The sequence below is a fragment of the Stegastes partitus genome, unplaced genomic scaffold, assembly GCF_000690725.1.
Source record: "Stegastes partitus isolate 25-593 unplaced genomic scaffold, Stegastes_partitus-1.0.2 Scaffold1036, whole genome shotgun sequence".
In the NCBI taxonomy this organism is placed as follows: Eukaryota; Metazoa; Chordata; class Actinopteri; family Pomacentridae; genus Stegastes; species Stegastes partitus.
In genome coordinates this window covers 224,588-252,059 of record NW_007578767.1, presented here as the reverse complement: position 1 = coordinate 252,059, position 27,472 = coordinate 224,588, and the positions used below count along the sequence as shown (strand labels likewise).

Genomic DNA, 27,472 nt, shown 5'->3' with positions numbered 1-27,472 from the left:
AGCTCTCAACAGGAATGTAGTGACAGGTCTAGACCTGAACTTCCGCATTAAGCAGGAAGAAGTCAACAGTCAGAGAGCCAGATGCAATCCACATCAACACACCCAAATCTGCCTGCCTATGACTGCTTTTGTTGTTTTTTTGTTTCTGTGGTGTTGAACTTCGTTAGAGAATAATACTCCGAGGTGGAACTGATGTCCATGAAGCTGTTATCTTGAAATTTTGAAAAGAAAAGGATTAATACATTTGAAAAGGTGAGTTCTGTCTCTGTTGGGTTGGATGTTGTACCTTCAGTTAACGGTGAACACCCAGAGTTTATAAGGGAGCGGTGTGTTTGTTGTCGCGCTGCCAGATTACACACTGAGCAACAGCGGAGTGACCTTAACTGGAGAGGTTTTTACACATAATCTAAATAATAGAGACTGAGGTTGTGGTTTTAATGTGTTCTCTGTGATATCAAAATGACAGAAATCAGTGGCTGTCAAGAGATATTTTTGTTCCCGTGACACAAAACTTAATTAAGTGTCTGTGCAGCGATAAGGCAGCCATTAGGAGTATTTTAATAAGATAAAAAGAATGTAAGTTCATATGTTGTCTGCTTTCCGACTGGGTGGACCCCACTCTGATTTCAGACTGCTCTATGACTCAATAACCACATGAAACTGATAGGGTTGGCCTCTTATTTTAAAGCTAATACCGCTGTCACTGGCGATAGGAACATTTTGTACGTTTGGCTTTTGAGATGGGAAACATGAGCCGAATTAGCTTTAAAGCGTGTAATTGAAAGTGTCCTTTTGGAAGGATGGAGTAAAAGCCTTTTAGATGAGCGGGTGTTTACCGTTTTTTTTCAGTGTTTTCAGTTGGACAAAGTGTCTGTGATTCATGTGCAACAGAGGTTTTGTGTTAAAAAATGTACATAGAAGAGCTGCAGGAGCTGCGCTGTTAACATGCGTTTCGAAATCTGAGTCAGATAAGAGCTTGTGTATTGTCACATGTCACTTTTCAGTCTTGCTTTTTACCCCCTTCGGCGTTGAGTTTCTGCCGCAGAGTCCCTAATTTGCCTACTTTACAGCAGAGTACATGCAGTTCTGTAAACACAAAACCCAAGTTCAGATATGTGATCCGGGTAAGAGAGGGAGTTTCTTTACGTTACGGTAAACACGCAGTGCTTCGATACGGCCACTTAAAGTGAATGTCTGGTTTCCATTTTCTTGCCCGAAGCTTGACTTACACATGTGTGGACTTATAGAGAGGCTGAAACATATATTTGAGATTATTTAGAGGGCAATCGTTTTCCAAAGGAATGCAATGCGTGCCTGCCTGCGTGCTGCATTTCCTGACTTTTTGTGTCTTTGGATAGCAGAAGTGCGTTTCCGTGATGCTTTGTGCTGGTTTCGTGCTCAAATGTTTCCAATAATGTTGAGTTTGAATCACATATTTCGGTTTCTGGAAAGAAAATGGAAATGGTGAGAAGAGGCAGTGGCATTCTTTTACACAGCAGGGTCATCCAAAGTAATGTGAAAACAAGTTTACAAATAAGAACTTGGTTGTGTTGCGTGCAAAAAACCCCTTGTTCGCTCCATTTCACTTTCCAGATCATCAGTTTGGTCTCTTTGTTGTAACATGTTTCATCAAAATGGAAAAACTGAGCTCACTTCGTACAACTTTGTGCAGGTCTCTCGAATAGAGTTAAGTCATGCTGGTCTGTCACTTCCAGCTACGAGAGTTCTTCAGAAATCTTTCACAACAGGTGAACAGTTCAGCTCAGCTCTTGAGCCAAAAGTAAAACATTTTTTCATTCGTTTTTAGGAAAAATATGCATTTTTTATTCTTTCTTTTTTTTAAAAAATTGAGAGTATGATTAGAAGATTGATGCTCCTCTCATTTCTGTAAATATGTAGCTGCAAAGAAGAGCTCATTAGCATAGCTTAGCATGAAGACTAGCAACAAATTAATTGCTGTCTAAATGTAACAAAATCCGCCTCTGAAGTCTGGAATAAAAAATAAGGATGCCATTTAAGATGATATAATGAGTTCAGCATAAATAACTTGTCTAGTGGTAACTGTTCTGAATATCAACACAAATTGGCTGCAAGGGCAAATTTGTAAATGCAAGTAAGGTTTGAAAAAAACAGTAGTATCCATTAACTATACATTTTTCAATCACTGCCAGTAGCCATTATTATCACAAAGAATGTGTATAAGGAACGACTTTATCCAATAGTTTCAAAGAGCCATTGATTGAGTTCCAGTACCGAAATGCTGCAAATAAATGTGTTCGTGCAAGTGGTCTGTTTGAAACCTCTCATTATCGTGAGAAAATATCTGGACGGATGGCACACTGGCAAACTTGTGGCGACAACTTCTGAACGTCTTTACTGCAGATCAAACAATTCTCTTTTCTAAGGTGAGACTTTCGTTCTTCCAGGCTACATGGTGTGAAATGACCGGCACAAAGTGTGATCTGACAACATGCTAAGAGACCCGGTGTGTTATTTATACACTATTTGAAGATACCAAGCTGTCACGTTAGTTTTCGCACTGGGGCCGAAAGTGGATTTTGTTACCTTGGTAACCGCTAGACTGTTTCTCCATGTTTGCAGGCTGCGTGCTACGCTAAACACTCCTGGCTGTGTATTTAAAAGACAGACACAACAGTGCTATCAGTGTCACCATCTCTATAAATGTCACAACGTCTCCTTGAGTAATACTAATAGCTTATTGGTGATCGTTTTAATATGCTTGCAGTGGTTCTACCTCAAGGTTCCATTCTGTGTTTCAGCTGCATGTCACACCTACAGATCACTTTGCCACTTGCCGCAAGCACGACTCTATTCATACATTTGTCTAGAGGAGGAAGCGACTTTAAAATTGTGCCAAATATTGCCTCCATCTGCAGATGTTTGTTTTCACATTGTGACCGCATGCTTGCACTCACCCCTGTCTTTACTGTAGATGAGCTGGGAGCGGTCCTCTTAACGCATTTGGCCTCTAAAAGCAGCCGCTCGCAGCAATCTGACTGATGGACTAAACTTTTCCTCGTGTGACTCTAAAATTCCACCTTTAAATTGACACCAGTGCGGTTGTCAGTGAGCACAGAGCTAATGTGGAAAATCACAGAGATTAGTTTTATTGCTAATAAAAGTGGTAATAAAAGAAATATTTTAAGTAAAAGCAGCGGCTGTTTGAGTAAATTAGTTAAATTGTGTCTTGTTTAGTCATTATGCCGAATACGAACGCAAATTGCACCTCTGCAATTTAGGTTTTTCAACCATTACTAAGTGATATAACGAGAACACAGGCAGCAAAAACCATTACATTTGCAGGTGGCTGTTCATGTCACCATTTCCGATACCATTTCGACATTGCAAGTGGCAGGAAGTTAACCACTTCACCGCTTCCTTGCACGTATGGGGTGGAGAGAGAGACTCGCACATGCACGTCACATGGAAATGAGCACGAGGGACGTTTTAATCTACGATCCGTCCAATCCGATAGAAGAAGTCAGGAGACACACGGCTTTCCAAACGTACACGTCATCCGTCAGATGTTGCAACGGTATCGATCCCGTATTAAACTTTTGCCTGGGAACACAATCAGTCACACTTGTCTTCGCCGCAGTGTGGCCGAGAGTCTTTTGATTAAAGTTTCCTTGCAAAACGTTTTCTCTTTTCTTGTTGGAGCTGAAACCCCAACAAACAGATTCCAAACTGTGATGAGTGAAAGCAGTGAGTTACACTTTCCTAAAGATCATGTTTTCATATTTAATGTGCCGTAGCAGCAGAGACAAGGTGAAGAGTAGAGAATTGGTTGTGTAAGTGTCTTTGGGGAGAAAAAAAACCAATGAGAAAAAGCAAATACTCTGTGTTAGAGGCTAACGGTACAACAAGAGGGAGGCCTGCAGAAAACAACCGGAGACTCTGAGGCCATTGTGTGGTCTTAGAGAAATCAAACTCGCTGATTGTTACATAAGTTAAACCAAACTAAACTTCAACCAGACCAGAGCTGTTTCTAACTCTGATTCGACGGCCAAACCTTTGAGTTTCATGACAGCCTTCAAAGTTAGTACAGCAATGCTTTGTGGGTTGGCAGGCATTCTTTCAAAAGAACTACACCTCATAGCTGAACTGTTCTAGATTGCGTTTTCTCAATTAACTGATTAGTTTTCTGGCCTATAAATGTCAGAAAGATGTCTGCAATGACGTCCTCAGATGGCTTGTTTTGCCCACAACATAAAGATGTTCAGCTTATTGTCATAGAAGAGTAGAGAAATCAGAAAATCTGAGAAATTCAACGTTTTTAACTAAAAAAAAAAAAGTGATTTGATAGTTGACAACTAATTGATTCATTGTTGCAGCTGTATTCTAAAATCAGCAATAATAACACTGACGACCAGAAATCAAAATGATTTTTTCAAAACTAATTGGAATAATGCCAGGTAGCTTGGAACTAACAATGACATAAGTAGAAGACAACAGCAAAAAAAGAGTCTTGCCATGTTTAGCAACATCATCTCTGTCTCTGTAAAACATTGATTGAGTGTACGGCCATGCTAACACTGTGCAGCTGTATTTATCACATGATCATATTTACCGAGGCAGGCTGTGTTTGCAGTGATCGCTATAATTTAGGGCGTTAGCATGCCGACATTTGGCACGAAACATAAGCCGAGGCCGACGAAAGTGCCAGTATAGTTTTGTTTCATGTGGTTTTATAAACCAAATAACTGTAGATATTTATACTTTGCCCTGACGTTGGTGCTAAATGAAAAGTTAGGGGATCAGCGAAGCTTGCAATTTATCCTGAGGGGAACATGAATGGTGGTGCCAATTTTCATGGTAATCCCTCCAATGGTTGTTGAGATATTTAATCAAAAGCGCATGGTGGTGTTCAAGGAAACGTCGGGGTATCGCGGTCATTACGATACATCATCTGGGAATGTTAGAGTAAAAAAAAATTGTGCCGATCTGTTGGTAGATATTGAGATGCTTCATGGCAAAACTAAGAAAAGATCATTAAAGAATCAATAAAGACATTAGTTTAATCATAGCATGAATATTGCTCTCGTAGTTGTTGATATATTTCAATCTGGACCAAAGCGGTTGAATGAGCAGCATCTGACAAGTAAAGAATAGAAGTGAAACTGAAAAATACAGCAGAGCTTTGTCACGGCTACAAGGAGGCTGCTAAAACACTTTAACAGCCACAGAGAGAGAAGGTGCAACCGGTGTGCTATCTGTCAAACAAGTCAGGACGTTTCAGTGGTTGTTGAGCTCAACCAACAAAAGTTAGTGGTCCAGCAGTCATGAGTTTTTAATCAGAAAGCGTTTACCAGCCACCATAAAGATGCTACAGGGAGACTATATTTCCTTTCCGCCTCTGAACTCCTGCCGACACGTCCACTGTTCCTAACTGCTACCACTCATGTTCCACTGTAAGAAAAGAAAACAGGGACTCTGTTTTGACTCCACATTCTACCACCATCATAACATTTGCTTTGAGAAATGAGGCTTCAAATAATACATGTAAGGGAGAGACAGACAGCGCGCTGTACATAATTAGGGAGGTAAACGTCTTCTGCAGTTGTTTTCAGGGAAAACACAGTTGCTATAGAGATTCCTCAGGTTATTATGACTTCAAAGTCAAGTAATTAACCTAAATGATGCTGACTTTTCCTTCCATACATCCACGCCGGGGTTAAACTATATAAATCTGTAACAGTTGGATGTGTGAGTCAGTGGAGACTTGATCAGCAGTTTATAGCAAAGCACATTATGCAAGCTTGCATACTTTATGCTGTCAATGGTTTCATTTTCTTTGGGGCTCAGCATGTTTCAGAGATCAATTTTAATGGTCTTGAAGCACTTTAATTTTTATTTTTTTTAGCATGCAGTGTTTGAAACGAACCGGCGCTGTGATATTTAACGATTGAAACAAAGGCCGTACGTTGTAATCGTGCAGGATTTCCACATGCAGTGGGACTGACAGCAAGTTTTAAACTGGAACTGATGCGGAGCTGTTTCAGTTGGTGTCAAAAGAAGGAAGACGGGATTTATAAACATGTCAAAATCATACCAGATCAGTGGTTTTAATCAAGACTTCCACAACATATGCTGATGGTCTGATGGACGTCGGTCTGTCAGCTCAAATAAAGTCAAACTTGCTCGTTCTGACTCTGACAGAAAATGAAGAAGTGTGACATGTCTCCACTTCAGCATGTGCAACAAGGCCCGACAAGTTCTGGCAAATAATGAATGCCTGAAGTCATGCATACATATTTTTCCTCTTCCAGTTGGAGATGTTTTGCAAGATAGCATAGCCTCGGGGAGCGTATCACAGCTGCACACATTTCAGGCAGCAGTGCAGTACCTCACCACAGGCGGGTGTAAAATGCATGTGTATTTAACATTTGTTTTCTCCATGCAAATGGATTCACCTCCTCATTCCTCACATTCTTTCGCCGTCATCCGTCATGACAACCACGTCTAATCGATGAAAATTCTTTGCTTCCTCGCAGCACCAATCGGTACGTGTCATGGATACACGTGGTGTCCTGCTGGAAGAAATTCTTGGAAACAGCTTAGCAAAGACTGATGTGTGTTTCTTCTGTGTGGCTGACACTTCTGTTGTTACTTTAACCAGATGGATGACATTGACGCCATGTTCAGTGACCTGCTGGGGGAGATGGACCTCCTCACTCAGGTGAGTTCAGGCCGTTGCCATGGCAACTATAAGGCAGGAAAACAAATTGGTTGCAAGATTTCCTTCTACTTTTCTTTCTAAGAACAAGTTGCTTCCTTCTTTTGTATGTTTTTGTTGGGATTTTTTATTTATTTTTTTGCTCCGATAGCAGAAAACGACTTGTATTTGCCTGTTTTTGGTTGATTTGTTATTATCATTCTTGTCAATTAATTAATTTTTTCAGCTTATCCTCTTCTTTTTAGTTGTATAAATCCATTTGCAGAATTTACTTAAATTTTTTTGCTATGAAAATAAAAAAAAATTAAATAAAAAGATTTTTAAAAAAATAGCAGGAAAACAACATAAACAAGTATTTTTGGTCTTACTAGTTTCAAAAAGCCGAAGAAAATATTTGTAATACGTGAGTGCAATTTTTTTATGAAGGTTTTAGTTATTTTTTTGAAAACAATTGTCCAAATATATTGTGCATAACGTGTAATTAAAGTTCCAGCGTAAAGTAACATTGGAATTGAACCTTTTCCACCATCACAGGGAAATACAACAATAAAATATCACTCCTGAATGTAGGTCATAGTCGACAACACATTTTTTCCAGACTGCCTGTGGCTAATTCTGTCTAATATCTTAAATAGTCTTAACCTCTTCGATGGCAGATGACAAAGTCGATAAAACCCCCCATCGATCACCGAGATGCTCCAGACTGGCAAACACAACAGAAACACTCTTTGTGGTCATCTAACAACCATAAATTACACTGAGAAGGTCAAAAGGCAAACTCATGAGCCAGCGAGAGATTACACTTTTTTTCCCCCTTAGTGAAAAACCCCCGCTGATCACTTTGATGTTGTTTTCCAGCCCACCAGTCATTTTAAATCACTTCAATTTTGCCGAGAGGAGGCGTCATATTGCACATAGAAGCACTGTTAGATCAAATGCCTAAAAACAGATGGAACATTAAATGTAAAACTCTCCTTTCTTACATAATGCTTGAGGACAGTTTATGTTTCGGAGCCCTCGGCGTGTGCTGTGGATTAACTCGCTGAGCTTCTGGGGGTCTTGTCGCTGTACAGAAATTGCATTCACGCTCTTATAAACACGACGCCTTGTTCATTGTTTCCTTGCAGAGTCTCGGTCAGGAAACTGTGCCTCCTGCGCCTCTCCCCAGCACCGAGAACGAAGCCAACTTCTCCATCGGCTTCACTGACCTCAATGGTGACTTAACATTTTGTCATATCGAAGTGTGTGGAAACACTACAAAGAACTGGGTGTTGAGCTTTTGCACAACGACTTGCTACAACCTCCCAGTTGTGCAAGTCCAGGATCTATCACATGTTTTTCATCAATTAGAAGAATTATTGAGATTGAAGAAGTGGTTCTGACGTAAAAGGCTTAAAAAGCTGCTCTGTACTATATCTGGCGACTGTTCAAGATGTGATTTCAGACTAAGATTAAGGCCTAATTAATCACTATTTGCCTCTGGCTCTAACAGCCGGCACAACAAGCAGCAGTAATAATATTAGAGCAAGGTCACAGCTTCTTACAGTATTAGCGCTCTAATTTAAGTTCCTCCTTCCCCTTTTGTCTTTGCATTGTGAACGCCATTAAATCTTGTCAAACTGAGTTGATAAGCTCTGCGGCTTTATAACAAACGTACGTCTCAAAGGACTTTGCAAACACAAGCCGTCCTTGGCGTAACTAAACTATCAATCACGGAATAAACGGTTCCATTTTCTAAAACAATAAACTTCTACATCCAACCCAGCGGCTCCGTGAGGCTGATGCATTGAAGTCATGCTGCCGCTAGAAAGTAATGTTTACCGTGTTTGTTAGCGTAAGAATACCGACTTATCAGCACCAAAGTCATGTGCGGCTGAGGCTAGCGCAAGTATTTGGTCATAAACTTTAACTGGAGAATTAAAAATGTTGGCTCTGATGATGCGCCACATGAAAAGTGATTACAATGAATTCTGGGGAAAAGATGTGCCAACTTTCTTGACAATCCATGCGATAGTTGTTGAGATATTTCCGTCTCGACCACCAATCTAGTGGTTTGAAGAGACATTTCCATGTGTCTTTTAGAAGGAATTTGCAAATGATGCCCTAAAAATGAAATAAATTCGGGTTGCCTGGTTGTGAAAACATTGTTTTAGCTCATAACCAATCTTCAACATCTAGTAATTTTCTATTAACCAACAATAAAGTCATCAGATTTGAATATAAATGCTTAATTAATAGGCCTTTAATTATGATTAATAAATGCTTTGCTGGATGTCTTTTCCCCACTCCTTTAAAAAAAAATAAAAAATCTTATCTAGCTTCATTGTCACTGTTTGAAAAAGGTGGAAATACCCAGAAAAAATAATCCAAGATTGAATATACACAAATGGTTCCTCATTATCAAGTGGCTCTAAATCGGCTAAAAATACATACAAAAACAAAACTAAAACTCCATCCGTTAAGTAGCTTCCTCTACAGTACCATCTTTCTTTATTCCTCAATATTCCTTTGTTGCTGCAATGCTGAATAAAAACACACACAAAATAGGAACTGGTTTGAAAAAGGAAAGTTATTTAGGTTTGAAGAAAAAAGTCCTAATCATTGTGAAAAAGGAACCACAGCAATTCCATGAGACGATACTGACAAGTATTTACTGACTCATGTACTTGTACCAGCAGCAGCTTATTGTGTTACTTTTACTTTATTAAACCATTTCCTTTAATCTGTTTTTTATTGTTTTCATTGTGAATGCTTTGTGTAAGCTTCTGCATAACAAATCGCCCTTCAAGGGGACAAATAATAAAGTACACTACACTAACTATTTATGTATCCGTACATTGACAAAATGACTGTGCTTCACCAGAGTCCCTACATGAACTTGAGGACAATGATTTGGACGCGCTCATGGCCGATCTGGTGGCCGACCTCAACGCAACGGAAGAGAAACTCGCGGCTGAGATCGAAGGCCTGAAGGTGCCCCCATCGGACCAGACGCTGCCGCCGCCGCCCACAGACCTGAGCTCGCGACCTGCCTCCTCGCTTATCTCACCAACATCACCCGCAAGCAGCGGCAGCAACGTCAGCACCCCTTCCTCCTCCGCCACCTCCCCTTTACCGCCGCCTCAGTCTAAGAAGCCTACAAAGGTGAGTCAGCCCTTGTAAGATATGAGCAGCCTTTCTCCGGTTACTTCCTCACCTCTTGAACACTGGGAACTGGTCCAAAATTTAAGAAGTGAGAGTTTTAATCAAGGCTTGTCAGGCTAATAGAGAGTTAGTTTTGGTTGCTTTCAAGGACAATGGCACAATGCTGAAGGGCATCTAGTTTGTTGGGCCTTTAAAAGACAATATAGAAGAGCAGAAACATAGAAATAATGTCACAGTCTTGCTTTTATTGGTGGTATGTCTTGGTGTACCACAAGTAAGTGCTTTCTAAGCCATGCGTGACAAGACAGTTTTACAATAAAAACATCACCAGTTCCCAGCCTATAAATTTCTGATGAGTTCTCTTCGCCTTTTGTGGAACTTCGGAAGAGTGGTATTGCTCTTATAACGGTCGGACAGTGAGATCATAGCGAACTGGTTCCTGCATGGCGGCATCTGTTACAGTTACAGAGACTTGTGAGGCCAAACAGCCGAGAGAGTCTGTCTGGAACAGATCAAACGCATGCGGCCATGAGAAAAGTGTAACAGGATCAATAGCAAAGGTTGGGGTAGAGATGTGGCAGTGCTTTAGAGGAGGGGGAAGCCAGACGGGAGCTTATTGCTTTAGCAGAGCTTGTTACCTCATCCTTCTGAGGTAAAAACACCAGCTGTGCCGAGGCAGAGAATGCGTCATTGTTAGGTAGACGAGTACAAGTTCATTAAAGCTGTGGGCAGGATTTTTTATGTGTGATTGCACCTGACTTATAAGCATAAATCCAAAGAAAATAGTAACCCATCCCGGCTCATTCAGAGCTAATAGGTTGGATGTAATATCCCGAACGTAATTCCTGCACGAACCCAGAGGAAGAGATGAAATCAAGCCAATATATTACACCTCCTGAGCAATGCTGAAGTGTTATCCACAGAAATGTACTCACTGGAATTAAACCTTTTGCGTTTCATTGAACAAAAACAGCCAAAATGTACAATAATGTCAGTACATCAAAGGTTTTTCTATGAGAACGTAATGGAGCGGAGCTGAGTTGGGACCAGGCCTGACTGGTCGTCATGTATCACGTAATGTGAACTGACCTTGAATCTGCTCTAAATCATCCAACCACGTCTTTCGAGACTGACTCGAGCCATGCTTCCATATTTTAAGATACATTTTGAGGTATCGCATTAGAGTTACTACCCACAGTTAAAGATGGAAACATCTTTTTTGAATAAGTTCTGACGTAGTGAACATTTAACTCACTTCTTTCACTGTTTTTGCCTCCAAATGGCTTAAAATGCAACCAGTAATAGCTCACGTGAACTACAGCTTTCCTTATTTAAAGCAATTCCTGAAGACTTTTATTTCTTTTTTCTGATAGATGCAAAAGTTTTTTGTTTTTTTTCTCTAGTAGTTAGAAAACAGTTGCTTTGTTTTCAGCTTTTTCATGTAACATATGCCACCACTTTATGGTGATGCTACGCAGTTTATTCACTCCAAAGTGGTTAATTTTTTGTAGTTTTTGCATAATTTCAAAAACTTGCAAAAAAAAATTGTTCTACAATTTTATGGAAATATGGCTCCTGTTGCTACTCTATGGCTGAAGTCATCTTGTTAACCTACATGTGTCCTGTTAACACAGCACAGACCTTCAAGCAGTCACTGTGATTCTTATTGTTATATGTTAAAAACTACATTTTTGAGGGCTTTACAATCCATCCATCCATCCATCCATCATCTATACACCGCATAATCCTCACGAGGGTCGGGGGGGGACTGGAGCTGTCTGAGCTGACTTAGGGTGAAGCGTTACTATCTAGATTTTGAATATACAATAGTTTCCACTACAATCCTGGAGTTCTGAAGCATCTGCAGTTAGAAATCCACCTAGCAGCCCATGCTAAGCTAAGCTAATCCTGCTGACTGTAGGCAAAAGAGTGAATTGGCATGTTTTCTGAAATATTTCCGAAACTAAAGCATCAAATAATATGTTATTGTAATATTTTTACAACTTGATGCTGTAGAGTTCATCAACACGTCAGCCACAGTGTGCCATGTGCAAGTTTTAGCACAGTGACATGATCACTGTAGCTCCTGACAAATGACGGATGAATATGAAATATTTCAGCTGTCTCATCATTGTATGCGTCACTGTCTGTCCCGTTTAGGAGGAAATCGAGGCGCAGATGAAGGCAGACAAAATCAAACTTGCTCTTGAGAAGCTGAAGGAAGCCAAAGTGAAAAAGGTAAGACCAGCAAACACTGACGTGGTGCACTGTCCTCTGATCCGACATGCACTGGCAACAGTGAAGACATTCAGAATTACGGCTACCTGGATGTCACTGTAAAAGGTTTAATGGTCAAACATCGCATGGCTCTTTCTTCCTCTCTTTCCGTTTGGAAGAGCCATCAATCACAATAATGGATGGCCACTCTCATCCGGCCAACATCCTACAGGACGGCACGGTTTCCTCTTTGGGTGAAATGTGGACACTTTCTCATCTTCAAAGCGGCACACAAAAGCACAGACATGTGGTCTTGCATGCAAAGCTACGCATCAAGATCTGCGATTTTACACAAACCAAACTAGTTTCATGCTGATGCCACGCCATGCTTTTATCGCAGGCGATGTGACAAATGAATGCCATGTTCAACATTTCCACTCATGAGTGGGACTGCTTTAGTTGCCTATTTGCTAAAAAGGCGGTAATGACAAATTGTTAGAAGTTGTAGGCCTGTCTAATCACCACGTGTGCAGGTGGAAACTGAGGAAACAGCCCACTGGACACTTTCACAGGAACCCCTGTCTGAGCTGTTAGATTCAGAAGAGCAAGGTGCAAAATTCAGCGGTTTCAGCAGAACTTTTTGTGGTCAGAGGCCCTCATGTTTCAGATAAACCCACAGGTTCCTGATCACGTTTCCGTGTACCCCTCCGTTTTCTTTTTTTTAAAGATACCTTCTATGCATAAGGAAGTACTAAATTGGAAAAAAAAAAAAAAGATATCCAGTGATATTTCATTCGGCCACATGTCAAAACCGGATTGTTTTTCAGGGAAGGTCAAGTCTGAGTGACATGTGATCTAACACTCTAAATCCTCTTGTGATAACATCTCTGAAAACCCACATTTTTATGACAAAAGGCAACTGGCTGACCTTGGTTCTGTGAAACTCCTCGGCTTCCCAAAGCTGGATTTGTTTCCAGATGAGAGGAAGCGTGAAGCCATATGAGCATGCAAGGAAAGCGATGCTCTGCTCCAGAGCAAAATTAATCTCAGCCAAGTCGCTGGATGAGGCGCTAAGAGTGCAAAAAGACGTTGGAGAAGAAATTAATAAAAGGCCAGAACAGAGAGACAGAAGTGCTGATGCTCCAATTCTGCCAGTAAAGCTAACATTAGGAAACAGAACCGAGCACTTAGTGTGCATAGGCTGTAATTAAACTGGCGAATAAACAAGCTGCTTGTGCGTAAACGCTGGATTCGGTGTCTCACTCAGGATACCTGTTACTATATTGGAAAACTTCAATCTCTCGTAGAAAACATAATATTTTGCACAGGTTGTAAAATATGCTATTGCTTTCTGCCTGTGACTTTGATGGTAAAATTCACTTGGATCATCTGCACTTGAAGTATGAAGCAACAGTTAGGGGATGGCTAGATTAGCTTAGCATTAAATGGGGCAAAAAGCTGGCATGGTTCTATCCAAACACAAGAAATGCTGCATGTAATTGTAATAAATTTGCACACTATATCTTCCTTGTTTAATCTTTACCCAGAAAACAAAGTGTAAAAACTATTTTTTTGGAGGCTTTGCCAAGCTAAGCTAAGCTAAGCTAACTGCCTGCTAGCCGTGCTGTAGCTTCATATTTACTGCAAAGTTAAAATAGTGAGATTTTTCTCTTCTAAATCGCCACAAGATTGTCAAATAAAGTAGTAGATTTAACTTATTGGAATGCATTTTTGTCAGAGAAAATACAACAAATTTAAATGAAGCCTAATTTTTCTGACAGTTGGTGGTGAAAGTTCTGATGAACGATGGCTGCTCCAAAACCCTGATGGTGGACGAAAGACAAAACGTCCGGGAAGTTCTGGACAACATGTTTGAGAAAACTCACTGTGACTGTAACGTGGACTGGAGTCTGTGCGAGACCAACCCTGAACTGCAACTTGGTGAGTATTTACAATAGAGAATGTACTATGAAGGTGATACTACTGTATTTATATTGCATAGATGAATGTACAAGCTGATGATACGACAATATAGACAGTAGTATATTAGTACGAAAAGTAGAAACTGTCATACAAATAGACTGTGAACAAGAATTTAAAAATAACAAAAAAAATGTCATAAAACTAACAGAAAAGTTAAAAAACTTTAAAAATTTAGTGTATTTTAAAAAGTTACACAGAATTCCTTAAAGACAAAAATGTCCATGTTAAAAACAATGCCAAAAAACGTAATATTTTAGCGTTACTTTTCACTTTGATTGACTTATTTCTACATCATTCCTAATCACAAATGCCAAATATTCATTCATTTTCAGGATTTTAACCCTTTAGCCCTTGTTTACAGGATGCCATTGTGTTGTTTTTAATGGGGGGGGGGGGGGGGGGGGGGGGCAAAAAACTAATTATTTTCCATATAATAAATGCTTTTTTGATTATCACAGTCTGAGATATGTCGATGATTAACAGCATCATTGTGTCTGATGTTGACACAATGTTTTTAAAAAACTCATCACTCAGGTTCAAATTTCCAAATTTCCCCCAAAATACACACCTTTACCAAATGTAATGCCAACAGCACAACTAAAATTATCTAATAATCGTAAATGAAAAGCCTAAAAATGTCCTGATGAGAAAAAATATGTAATTTTCATACACAAAGATGAGTTTTTCTGGGTTTAATCAATGACCTGAAAGGATCTTATTTATCTCTCAGTCTGTGTTTGAGTCTTGTCTGAGCCTGACAACCTATAAGTCATTTTTGCTTTAATTTCAGGCACTGTATGTAAAAAAATCTTCTAAAAAAAAACCCCACAGTTTGGTCATGTGTTGTCTGGTGACACGGTTAAAAAAAGCTGTGTGGCAACCACAGTCTATGGTGGCAACGGCACAGTTACAGCAAGTGATGCAACGTCTGTGGAGGGCACCACTGAGAACTGACACATTCAGAAGCATATTTTAACGCTGGTAGGACTGACGGAAAATAAAGCCCCAGCTCTGGTCGAGGAATTTTTATGACAAATGATCAATCTATTAACAATCTGTATGGCTTTAAGGCACGGTAACTGATTAATATAGCACCACGGAGATTGAACATGTGGCTATTTCCTGAAATATTTTCTGTCCTAAACACCTGGTGACAGGTTGAGTATTTTCAGGGGGAAATAAAAAGTCTTCAGAAAATTAGATCCCTTTTGTATTTCCATCAGCAGTTTGGGATAAATCAATCTGGGTTGCTACCAAAATGTCAAGCAAAAAAAAAAAAAAAAAGACACTGCATCACTGGCAAGTGATTTCTGGGTAATGTAGTGCAGGAACAGCTCAGCAATAATCTGAGCAACAGAACCAGAATAACACGGAGGGGTGATAGATGAGCGCTTTAACAACATAAGCCTTCAGTGTGTTTTTATATAAATTGTCAGCTAAACACAGACTCTCTCACACACACATAGGGTGGGATATTTCATCCTGGTCCAGATGATGGACTGTGTTTTTATTGGCACGGTGGCAGCCACACTGCAGCGAGCTCACAATGAAACACTGATCTTCCTCCCATCCGTCTCTCTCTCTCTCTCTCTCCCTTTTCTACACTCTCTCCATCCCTCTCCTGCTCGCACTCGCACAAGTAGTGTAGACAGGTGGGTTTAATTTGCTGTATCGGACACTGTCAGTCATCCTCCCTGTCATGCGGAAATAGAAGCCTTATGATCTCAATCCTCCGTCTGAGCCGTCTGCGCTATATTTACTTCAGCTGCCGGACTGCGCCGCCATCAGATTCTCCATCAGGCCGCCCCGTTACCATCTGTTTTCTTACAACTTCATCAGATTATTACGGAGATAATTCGTATTTTTAAAGAAACGATCCTATGTGTCATGCGGTGTGACTCATTTTTCGCCATCCTCAAACAGTTCTTTTAATGGAATACCGGTGCTAAAGCCATCAACTCTTGCGAGCAATAAGGTCTAAGTCAATATTATTTCGCTTTAAAATTCTTCAAGAAATTTCATATGCAGCTGTGACGCACAAAATGAATGTATTAACCTGGAATTAACTGTCAGTCCATTTTGACCTCCTCACATCTCTCAGCTCCCCATAAGTCCTGCTAAAGAGTTGCATCTTTAGGCATTCATCATAAATATGTAGTTTTGATAATTTCCCAAATCTGCTGGACACTCATTTGTAGCAAATTTGTTGGGGACTATTTTCAGCGGCGGATTAATACATGTATTTGTCATGTTGTGTTAGCAGTGACAGGAGGGAGCCTAAAGGCACAGAATAATGAGCTCTATCAAGTTTTGAATGCACTGACATGATATTTTTTGTCTTTTCATGACAATTACTGAAAAGACTGCACAATATAACGAAATGCATCCACGAAACCTGCAGCATAGAACTTTGGTTTCAGCTTTCCTAGTTGACATGCAGCCACAACTCTCGCCTACTTCGTCTCCGGCACTACAGTTGCTCTCCACCTAAGCTCTGGTGAACCAACCACCGTCTGTTGACATCCAACATTGCTACTGGTGTTCCCGTGCAGGAACGTCGCCACAGACAGCAGATTTAAAACTCTGGTATACGGCGAAATACAAAGGGAGTGCGTGACTGTAACAGGCGCTGATTTATATTTAAAGTCTTTCTCTAGTCACTGATTAAACCCCAAAAAACTCATCTCTGTGTATGAAAAATGAATATTTAGAAGTTTTTGTTCAATAAAATAACTCTTCATGCCTTAAAATGGCTTAGATGTAACTCGAGCACACCAGCTCCCCCAGAACTGTAATATTGGAGCAATTCAGCCAAGCATGTTCGAACTGGAAACCAATTCTGAGGAGCTATACTGATACGGAAAGCCCCATTCTGCACGCTGACAAGGTTGATTCATGAAGTTTTTCAGTATGAAACCTTAGAAATCTGAACCCATGTTGTCGAGACAACGCTGCAGTTTCAAAGTGTTCTGCTGTGGTTTTGACTGTTTAGTTTCGCTTCTGATACCTCCCACCTAATACTGACAAGACCACATATGACGCAGCTTATTACTAGTATGGAACAAGGAATCCATTAGATCCGTAGCTCCCTTACAATCAAAGTATAGTATTACAACCACTTCTGTGTAGAAATGCTCATTTTAAATGTTTTGCCTTTTTTCCCCCTCATGTTTACTTTGCATCACTACTAACTCTTTTAAAGCATCCTATAGTTTTTGGTACTTATGATTGTTATCTCTACATACATTTTTTGAACAAAAGTTTACATACACTTGTAAAGACCAAGTACATCATGACAGTCTTGAGATTCCAATGACTTGTAGAACTCTTAATTTTCAGTGATCAAATCATTAAAACGTGTCTTTGTCACGAAAAGCAATCCTGTATTTTGGTTGAAAAATCACCAGTGATCATGTTAACAAAATAAAAAGCTTGATTTTCACTGAAGGGGGTCTTTAAAAGTCCCACATGGAAGCTTTAACTAACTGTTGAAAAGTGTACTACAAGATAAGCTACTAATACATCCCACAGTGCTCTAAAACACCTGATAGAGACCTTTAATTTTACATTTCTACAAGAACTACAGTCCCTACTGGACTGATAAACCCTCTACACTCTGCTTCTTATTGCATCTGTGTATAAAGGTGATTTATCTGTGTGGCTGGGCAACAACAACAAAAAAAAACCACCACATGAAGAAATGTGTGTTTCCCTTTGGTGAACACTTTGACCAAATCACAGCCTCAGTTTAAATTAGCCGTCTGACACACAGATTGCTATTTATAACGTGCCACCATCATTTCTGCTGGTGTAGAGCATCTGACTCACGGGCACGGGAGGCTGACGAGGTCTTGTGTCATCTTTGACTAAGTCCACGAGTGGAAACTGACTTCATTTTTTTTTTTAGACGACTGTAAAAATCCCCCCAAAACGCGTGTTCTGACTGCTAACACTTCACCTGACCTTTAATTCCCATCAACGAAAAAGTCGAGGCCGGTCATGCTCAATAAACACACGGCGGAGCTCGACAGGAACACAATCTTCAAAACGAGTCCCCGCTGTTAAAAGTCACCCATGTGCTCACCATGCGCACTACCGAACTGCGTCATGTGGCCGACGCAGTTCAAAGCGTTTTTTTTTTTTTTTTTTTTACTCCTAATAACTCACTCCAGCAGCAAAGTCACACCATCCATTTAATGACGGTAAAGAGTCAAACTATAGTCTGGAACGCTGGCAGCAATTTCTTTTAATGCCTACCTCTGCCTCAGCTGGTAACCTGTAATTGGAGACCATGGCTAAACTACAGTCGAATGCCCAGTACATGATGGAGATCTGTGGGTGGGCGGAGAGGAGGAGGAGGAGGAGGAGGAGGAAAGCGCTGTTAATGTGTTTTCGAGGTTTAGTGCCATTTAAAGTCCTTCCAGCGAAGGAATCCAGCCTTAATTCAGCCCATTTGAAATAGACAATCGTACAGCTGCGAGACTGACTTTGAACCGAGCTCAGCTGATTTTAAGATTTAGTGACAGAGTGCACGACTATACATATGGCAGAGCATTTGTTTTGGCTTGTTCTACAGTGCAAAGATAAAGACTGATATATACTCCGGTTTGAATAATAAAGTGCTGCGGAGTGAATGTGAGAAATAAACCGGAGACGTTTTAATCTTCCAAACTGACTGCGCCAAACTATTTTTCACGGCTGATAGAGGAGAGATTAGCAGGATTTACTGCAGAGGTAGAAAGGCATCGCGGCTCTGCACTTCAGTGAAATTTACTTGATTTTGCAGAACTTTTAACAGCTTCTTCCACAGTTTCCAGACAGAAAAATTACACCAGTGCTTGGTTTTAGCGCACAAAGTGATTTAAGAACTCGTTTGTCCTCGTTGCTATTATAACGATGTAATTCTGCGTGAGTTGTTAGTGTGTTTATTGTTGATAATGACGGTATTCATTGCTGGCTGTGCAACTAAAATCGCCACTCGGGGATTAAAAGTTCACCTCGATCTCGACCTTATCACTGTTGGAATAAGTGGCCGCTTGTGATGATGCAAATAATGACTTTGGAGAAGAAAAAGAGAACTATTGCAAGTTTAACAACGGAGACTGTAGTTCCCTTTAGTTTACTTTTAACCGACGCTCATGAAAGCTGCAAGATAGCTGCCATTTGTGCAGAATTCTGATGGAGTTTTGGGGTTGCAGAACCCTGATTACAAGCTTTTGGAGATGAGGGCTTGTTTGTATTTCAAAGTTCTACTACATATGCCACTGAATTATTGACTGTAAGTAGTATATGTAACAAGTAAAGCACCCCATGGCTCAATATGAATATTAAAATCCAGCTTTGATATGAATGTAGCAACAGTTTAAGACTTTTATTGTGAAGGGTCATTTTTCTCAACTACTTTATACTGAAGAAAACGGCTCTAATTTTAGTCCAAAAACACATTTTCTCAGACCAGACAATGACCTTCAGGGTGTACACACATAAAAATGCTACTTCTCCTACCTGCCAGCTGCATGAAAAAGGCGAACAACAGTGTAATAAAAATACATTTCACATTGACTGAAGGACTCAAATAGACGTGAGGAGTGAAGAAAAAGACGGAACAGTCAAAAAGGTCAGCGGTGTCACGCTCTGGTGTGGGTTAAGGACCTTCTGACCCTTTGTTTCCCTGAATCTTAGCCCAGTTCAAGCCTCTTTTGTCATCCATCATGACTTGTAATTCCCACTGTGGTACTCTGAGTGAAAGCCACTATGTGTAGAATTTGTCGTGCCATCAAAAAGTACACTCAACATCCAGGCTGCACCATTTCTACGTGGACTATTTGTTACCATTGGAGTCGTTTCAAATCTGCTGCTGCTCACATGAAAATTCTTTTTTTTTTTGGCTTGATCAGAACGCTGCGACAACTCGTTTGTTTGCTTTTCTTTCGGCAGAACGGACGTTTGAAGACCACGAGAACCTTGTGGAGCCGCTCTTAGCGTGGACGCGGGACAGCGAGAACAAAATCCTCTTTCAAGAAAGGGGGGAAAAATATGAGGTTTTCAAAAACCCACAGGTTGGTCCCCCGCGCCTTTTATAAATCAACACAGACGAGCTACCTCTCTAAATATAGTAGCCCAGTGATCAGGGGTGATGTGTGTGTGATATCTCAAAAGTCCCACATGGGCTAGTTCCTTATTCTTGGCCTGGGTTCGTGCAAATCTATCTCCACATTGTTGCAGCTCAGCGCCATCTGGCTATTTTCACTGCTGAATCGTCATCTGACTTATGAGATGTCTTTCCTGCGTGCGGGATGACCTCTTACATTTATGTCCTCACTGCAATATATCAGACCAAACAGCTTCAGGCAAAAAAAAAAATTTAAAAACCAGCGAGATCTGGGCATGTTTGTTGATATAATGGGACCCTTTGTAATCTCAGAGTGTTTAATGGATTCGGTCTGTTGGCGGAGACAAATGGCCACGTTGGGAAACTGGTGAGATATTCTCATTTTTTAGCTTCTCCATCATGTCTTCCACGTCCTCGAACAAAAGGCAGATCTGCTTTATACAATACGTCCCTATTAATTTAGAAATGTAACTTCTGACATGAGCTACCAAGTAGAACTTCCCTCTGGGCTTTGTACCGCAGTGAAAACATGGGCCTGGGCTGCGATATGAAGTCAAAGTATTCCACTCATATGGAGACAAAACAGTCGGAATTGAGACACTGATGGGGGTTTTTGAAGGACAGACTGTGATTTTTTTCTGCTTGGAGTGCTGATAGCGAATCTTTTAAGGTAATATTTTGTATGTTTAACCTGAAGACTTTGGTCAGATCACTTCACAAAACCAAAATGATTGTCCTTATTTGAAGAAACAGACGCTAACATGTGCTGAAAGTGTAATATTAAGCAGGTATGATGTTTACCATGCTCTCTATCTTGGGTTAACATGTTAGTTAAAAGATTAATCATTTAATTTTCAACTATTAAATCAATTAGCAACTATTTTTAAGTAACTTTAAAGAAAAACTTTGTGATTCTAGCTTATTAAATTTGGATATTTTCTGGTTTCTTTCCTCCTCTACGACAATAAACTGACAAAATAAGATACTTGAGGACGGCATTTTGGACTTTGAGAAACACTGATCAACTTTTTTTTAACCATTTTCTGACATTTTAGAGACCGAGCAAGTAATCGATTGGGAAAATAATCAACAGATTATTAGGCAATGAAAATTCTCATTAGTTGCAGCCTTAATTTGCACGAAAGGCCAAAGTACAGCCTTTAGTCTTGAAGCTTTTTTGTAATAAATGAACATCTGTCCAACATACATTCTCATAGTTGAGTTATTTTACAGCCCAACACTGCCATCCCTAGAGCCACACCGCCAGCATTAGGATAAAAATTGCCGATATTCTTGCTAATCAGTCTTCATAAATGCACTTTATGTTTTACTCCTGCAGAACTTTTATCTATGGAAGAAGGATAAGAAAGCTCTCAAAGACATTAAAGACAAAGACAAGGAAATATTGATACAGGTAAACACAGCCCACACGTGAAATATTACCTTTAAGGTGACAGTTCTCTCAGTTTGAACTCCTCTCAGCGAGGCCTTTCATCCCTCTTTCACCTCCGCAGGAGAACTTCTGCGGGACTTCCATCATCGTGCCTGATCTCGAGGGGGTGCTGTACCTCAAAGAAGACGGCAAGAAGTCCTGGAAGCAGCGGCTCTTCCAGCTGAGGGCCTCAGGAATTTATTACGTGCCCAAAGGGAAGACCAAGGTCAGGGGTCAAAAGTGGACATCAGACAGTAAACACACATCCAGCCGCTGATGCTCTAATTCGGGACGCATCCAGCCGGGCTCGAGGGAGCTAAGTGGGAGCGATGACAGATGAAAATCCAGCAGATACAGATAGAGAGATATTTCTGCTTATGTCAACTGAAACCTCTAATGAAATGTAATGTTTTTCATCTTTCCATGGGACTACTAAGTTCTACTGTGGAGTCTTGTCTGCTTTATCAAGCCCACCCTTGTTTCATGCACCGCTGAATATAAGTAGAGCTTTTACTCCCTGCTGGATACCTTCAGTACTGTATATCTTAGATCTCTTGGCAGCTCCCGATCCCAAACATACCATTCGTACAGCACATTATGCCTCAATCCTGCATCTGTAGTGTAGATATTCAGTTCAGTGGGCACGGAATACAGGAAAAGGGCAAAAAAAAAAAACAAGCCAAAAAAAGTTACAGATCAACTTGTAATGTAATCCTCTTTCTTCACAGTCATCCCGAGACCTCGTCTGCTTTGTCCAGTTCGACAACGTAAATGTCTACTATGGCAAAGACTTTAAGGGCAAATACAAGGCCCCGACTGACTTCTGCTTTGTTCTCAAGGTAAGTCAGCCTATCGATCCATCTTGCCTCAAAGCTACACACCCTTTTATTGTGAAATTTCATAAACACAGAAGCCGCACCTTTCCCATGGTTACAGTGTATGTCGTGGCAAAGTGGTTTCTGACTGCTGCTTGCTTCAATGGAAATTTGAAATGCAATAAATAGTTTAATTTGAAGAAGTGAAAGGAGACAGTTTCAACAAATTTAGCTCCAAGTGTCGATACCGATAATGAACGGGGTGACTTTTTCAAAAAAAAAAAGCACCACCTAATATTTCATTACTGCAGAAAGTACCACCGTGCTTTTAATTAAAAGAATACTTTCGAACTGAGAACAGCAGCAGCGAGGTGAGGTACTTACAGTACTCATTTAAGGCCGAGAAACGCTGACGAGAAAGAAAAGCAAGAATTAGATGGGTTAGTGGTCACTCTTAAAGGGATGTGAAAGTCTGCTTTCTTTCTCTTTTCCCCTATCTCGTCCAGGAAACACTAGAATCAGCAGAGACCATTAGACTAGATGTTGAGGAGCAGAGCAAAAAGAGCTTAGAGAAGCAAAGAAACTGAATTACCTTCAGGTAAAAGACAGAATCCTCAAGGCTTGAAGGGAATAAGGAGCCTCTGCAAGGGGTGAAGGGAAGTGGCCTGCCAGAGTGGACAGCCTGGATTCACCTGGATTCTTGTCTGCTGTTATTGAAGAAACATACAAAAAAAAAACTTGGCAGAAGCTTCTTCACTTGATACGAAGTTTATACAATAATAACCGAAGCAGATTTCAGCCGCATAAGTGTTAAATTAGGGTGTGTTTTGACAGATCGGCGGGGCGATGTTTACGAGCTGCCAGAAACTGCAGCAATTCAAGGACGACAGCAAAAAACAATTTAGCCTCATCATTCTGCTGTTAAATATTCAGAGGCGCTGCCAGGGGTGATCATAAATACCCTCCCCATTATATATAACCAGGGCTAGTTTAGCTAATATCCTGCCATTACAGGGAAATCCAGCTTCCTCTTCAGGGGGGGAAGGAAACAACTGACTGGAGGATTAATGTCGCTGTTTGCATCGTACAGCAAATATTCTTGTGGTGACACATGAAAGCAAAAGCAAAAAAAAAAAAACATCCAAGCATCAATCTTGTCGTTTGTTTCATGTTTTGCTGGATTTACAGGATGCATTTGAGGACACGCTATGATCTGCTCGTTGGTTTTTGTTCCTTTTTTCTGCAAAAGCTCACGATATTTTGTCCAACCCTTCGCCATACATGAGAGGAAACACAATATTAAATGCAGTTCAGTGCACCACCAGCACCCACTGTGACCTCTACAATAAAGTAAAATCATCACCGTTACGACATCAACAAAAAAACAGTGGAGACGCTTCGTAAAAGCAGCCTTTATAGGAAGCTGTTGTGGTGGATTGCATTCAGTTTCACAGGTGTAGCTAATAAAGCGGCTGGCCAGTCTACAAATACTGTTTAACTGGTGCTGCCCTTTAACTTTCTGCTTCCAGACTCACTCTGCCCCCTTGTGGCTCTCTTTGATACCCTGAAAATACCAAAGCGTCTAATGGTAAACTGCAAATAATCCTAATTATTGAATTGATTAAGGCTTTCAGAGAGGTTTTAGTTTGCTCTGAACTTAATGAAATGAAAAGGTCAACAAGGAGGTGAGGAAAGAATGAGGTCACAGTGCATCGTATTTAATCAGTTGTTGCCCTAAAAATGGCGTTCTGCACGTTTATTGACAGATTCTAAGGTTTTTCTTATGATTGAATTAAAATGTTCTGTGGAAATGTGGAAAATAGGTTAATATGTAACTTAAAATACATCTCCTGAACTCAAGTTTGAACATATTCCCTCATCCTCAGTGTGTTACAATATCCAGTATTGGTGTTGACGGTAACTGAAATAATTAAAAAATGAAAGATCGATATCATACTAACGATACAAATATGATAATATCGTAGACAATCCAGCACCGGTAGCTTCCTGGTTGGTGCTCCAACGTGGGAAAAACATACAGAACAGTTACAGAGTCTCTGTCCACCTCCCTGAACATGAGTGTAATTAATTAGCTAACAAATAGATGAAACGCACAATAAACAAAGTTACAGATCAACTGACTGATAAGATATCACAATAAAAATGTTGTTGTGAATTCTTTTGGTCATCATAATAGTTTGGTGTCAGCCCCATGTTGTATTTTTTAGGGTAAATAAGTATTAGATATTTTTATTATGAATTAATCTTCCAGTTACTTTTTCAGTCATTGTGAGATTAGTATAATAAATATCAAGCCCAAGATGATTTCTTCACGTCTTTTGACCAACAGACATTCAGTTTCCTTATATAAAACTGCCAAACAGCAGTAAATCTAACACAGAAATGAGAAACTGTTAGAAAAAAATGGCTTAAATGCGAAATCAGTTATCAATTCTCTAATATTTGCGGTTTAAAAGTATACAACATTCTCTTATGCAACCATTATATTTGCATTTGTCTCTGCAGCATCCTCAGATCCAGAAAGAGTCTCAGTACATCAAGTACCTGTGCAGTGATGACGCTTGGAGCATGAACCTTTGGGTGACCGGAATACGCATCGCAAAGGTACAAAAAAATCTACTTATAATAATAAAACACAACATTCACTAAACCAGAAGATGTAAAAACAAGCTCTGTGTTGTTTCGTGTGCTTCCAGTACGGCGCTTCGCTGTATGAAAACTTTAAAACAGCAGAGAAGAAGGCGGCTGTGAGCGCGGTGTGGACGAACCGCAGCACTCCATCGAGCTCCAATCCATCAACGCCCTCACCCACCATCAAAGGTAGCACGACACGCAATCTGCCCTTCACTGAGTGTTTCATTGATCTGAAACAAGCCAGATATTAGTACAAACGGTTCCCTTGTACAGAAAGTTAACTCGGATGTTTCTCTCCTTCCTTTTCTTCTAGCTAAATCACCGAGCCAGGCCAACGGTCATGCTCCAAAGCCCCAACCGGGACCCGTTTCTCAGGTAAACAACTCTTCATTACGGCTGCAGCTTACATTCTTTGGTTGCTCAGTCTATCAGAAATTGCTACCAAAGTTTCTAAGACTGTTTAGTCAGCACTTTACTTTCAGGGTTCTGTATTTTCCCTCAGTTTCCTGCAAAGGTCAGAGAACAGTTTCTAAAAATAATGGAATAGTTACTGCCAGTGATGGAATGTAACTAAGTATATTTACTCAAGTATGAGTTTTGGTGTACTTTACTAATGTACGTCCATGTTGTGCTACTTCCTGCTTCTGCTGTGTGCTCAGCTACATTTATCTTAAAGCACTTATTTTGCAGATTCACATTATTATTGTAAAAGATCAAATGAATCTTGATTGTGGATTAAGTTACCCAGCAGTACATGAAGTAATTCAAATTAACTTCAGCTGCAACATTGAAGTGATACACATTAATGAGTTAATCATTATAATCCAAAAATATCATATACATGCCATCCTGCATAATGAGAACATTTACTTTAGATGTTTAAACATATTTTGATGCTCATACTTTTGTAGTTAGGTGAGATTTTGACTGCAGGACTTTTACTTGTTCTCAAGTTAAGGATGTAAATACTTCTTTCCCTGCTGGTAACTACAGTAAAAATAGAGGAACTGCTTAATTGGTGCATTTCCAACCAAACACCTGCAACAATGTGAAACATAAAAATAAGGATATTTAAGATTAAAACTACTCTATGCTTTAGTTTTTCTGAAAAAATATAGCCAACTATACATTATTTCTCTTTATCTTCATTATAATTGAAACCAAAGGACTTTTCCAGGAATCTATCAGGAAATTACTGATTCATAACGTAAAGAGTTGGCACAGTTTTAGACACTAGAACCACTGAATGGTTGCCATGTTTACTTGATAAATTACTTAAAGTAAGTTCTAGCAATCTAATATTATGCTTCCATAAAATTTAGGTTCTCAAAGGGTTGAAACTGAAGCAGCAGAAGCCAAGATATCCAAACTTTTAGCCTCACCGTAGATCCTACATTTCCCATAATGCCCCCTGAGATTGATCTTTATATTGCATTCTATCTTGCAGGACTTTGGAAACGTCCCACCTCCACCTCCTCCTCCACTGGGTGACATCCTTCCTCCACCTCCTCCAGACCCCACCCTCCCTCCTCCACCGCCTCCTTTGGCTGCCAAGAGCTCCTTCAAGCGACAACTGCCGAGCAACTTCCCTCCACCTCCATCTGCAATGGACAACCTCCCCCCTCCACCACCGCCCCCGCCCATGGACGACTCCCTTGAGGCCCCGCCAGACTTCCTCCCACCTCCTCCTCCAGCCGCCGGCTTCGGTTCACTGCCTCCTCCACCACCATCGATGGTGAACTCTCTACCACCGCCGCCTCCAGCGGCTAGTTTCGGGGGCATGGACCTTCCTCCTCCGCCACCAGATCCAGGGTTTTTACCACCACCACCACCTCCGTCTCAGCCAGCGTTCACAGGAGCTGGGGCACCCCCGCCTCCACCTCCACCACCACCTCCACCCCCTGGACCCGCAGCCACCCCACGAATAGCCGTGCGGCCCGCGGGGTCCCTGAAGAAGGTTCCTCCTGCTCCACCAAAGAGGACTACACCAGCGCTGCACGGAGGAGGTGGAGGTGGTGGAGGTGGAGGAGGAGGAGGTGGAGACTTCATGTCAGAACTGATGCGCGCCATGCAGAAAAAGCGTCCGGATCAATAGTCAATCATCAATATGTGGATTATAAATATAATGAGAACTTAATCAGCCTTTTCTGTAAGAAAAAGCAAGTGGAGATTTTATCTTTAAAGACATTCATCAGTGTATCCATATTTTACAAACCAGAAGACAGAAATGTTATACATAACACCAGTTTTGTACAGAGTTTAAAAACTGGTGTCACAATTTGCTTTTAGAAAACATGATGTCATATTTGTCGGGATAAAAAGATTTTCTTTTTTTTGTTGTTTTGATGCTACATTAAAATCTGAAAGCTGTCCTCATACTTCCAAGAGACACTTTTATATAGACTTGTACATATGTT

The 27,472-nt window shown here is 40.5% G+C and overlaps 1 protein-coding gene across 1 annotated transcript; it reads left to right on the top strand.

Moving 5' to 3' along the window:
• On the top strand, window positions 1-27,282 carry apbb1ip (amyloid beta (A4) precursor protein-binding, family B, member 1 interacting protein). Its single transcript, XM_008295301.1, has 14 exons — window positions 1-252; window positions 6,641-6,700; window positions 7,825-7,912; window positions 9,561-9,841; window positions 12,002-12,079; window positions 13,840-13,999; window positions 19,979-20,100; window positions 21,493-21,567; window positions 21,668-21,811; window positions 22,314-22,424; window positions 24,927-25,025; window positions 25,118-25,241; window positions 25,369-25,430; window positions 26,503-27,282. Exons 2-14 carry the CDS (start codon window positions 6,641-6,643, stop codon window positions 27,148-27,150), a joined length of 2,052 nt encoding a protein of 683 aa, XP_008293523.1. The 5' UTR covers window positions 1-252; the 3' UTR covers window positions 27,151-27,282.
• The last annotated feature ends 190 nt before the right edge of the window (window positions 27,283-27,472 follow it).

Bases quoted from the DNA above. Each gene is read 5' to 3' on its own strand.
- apbb1ip (XM_008295301.1), top strand. From the start codon at position 6,641: ATGGATGACATTGACGCCATGTTCAGTGACCTGCTGGGGGAGATGGAC. The intron at 6,701-7,824 runs GTGAGTTCAGGC...GTTTCCTTGCAG, and splicing joins AGATGGACCTCCTCACTCAG to AGTCTCGGTCAGGAAACTGT. The intron at 7,913-9,560 runs GTGACTTAACAT...GTGCTTCACCAG, and splicing joins CGGCTTCACTGACCTCAATG to AGTCCCTACATGAACTTGAG.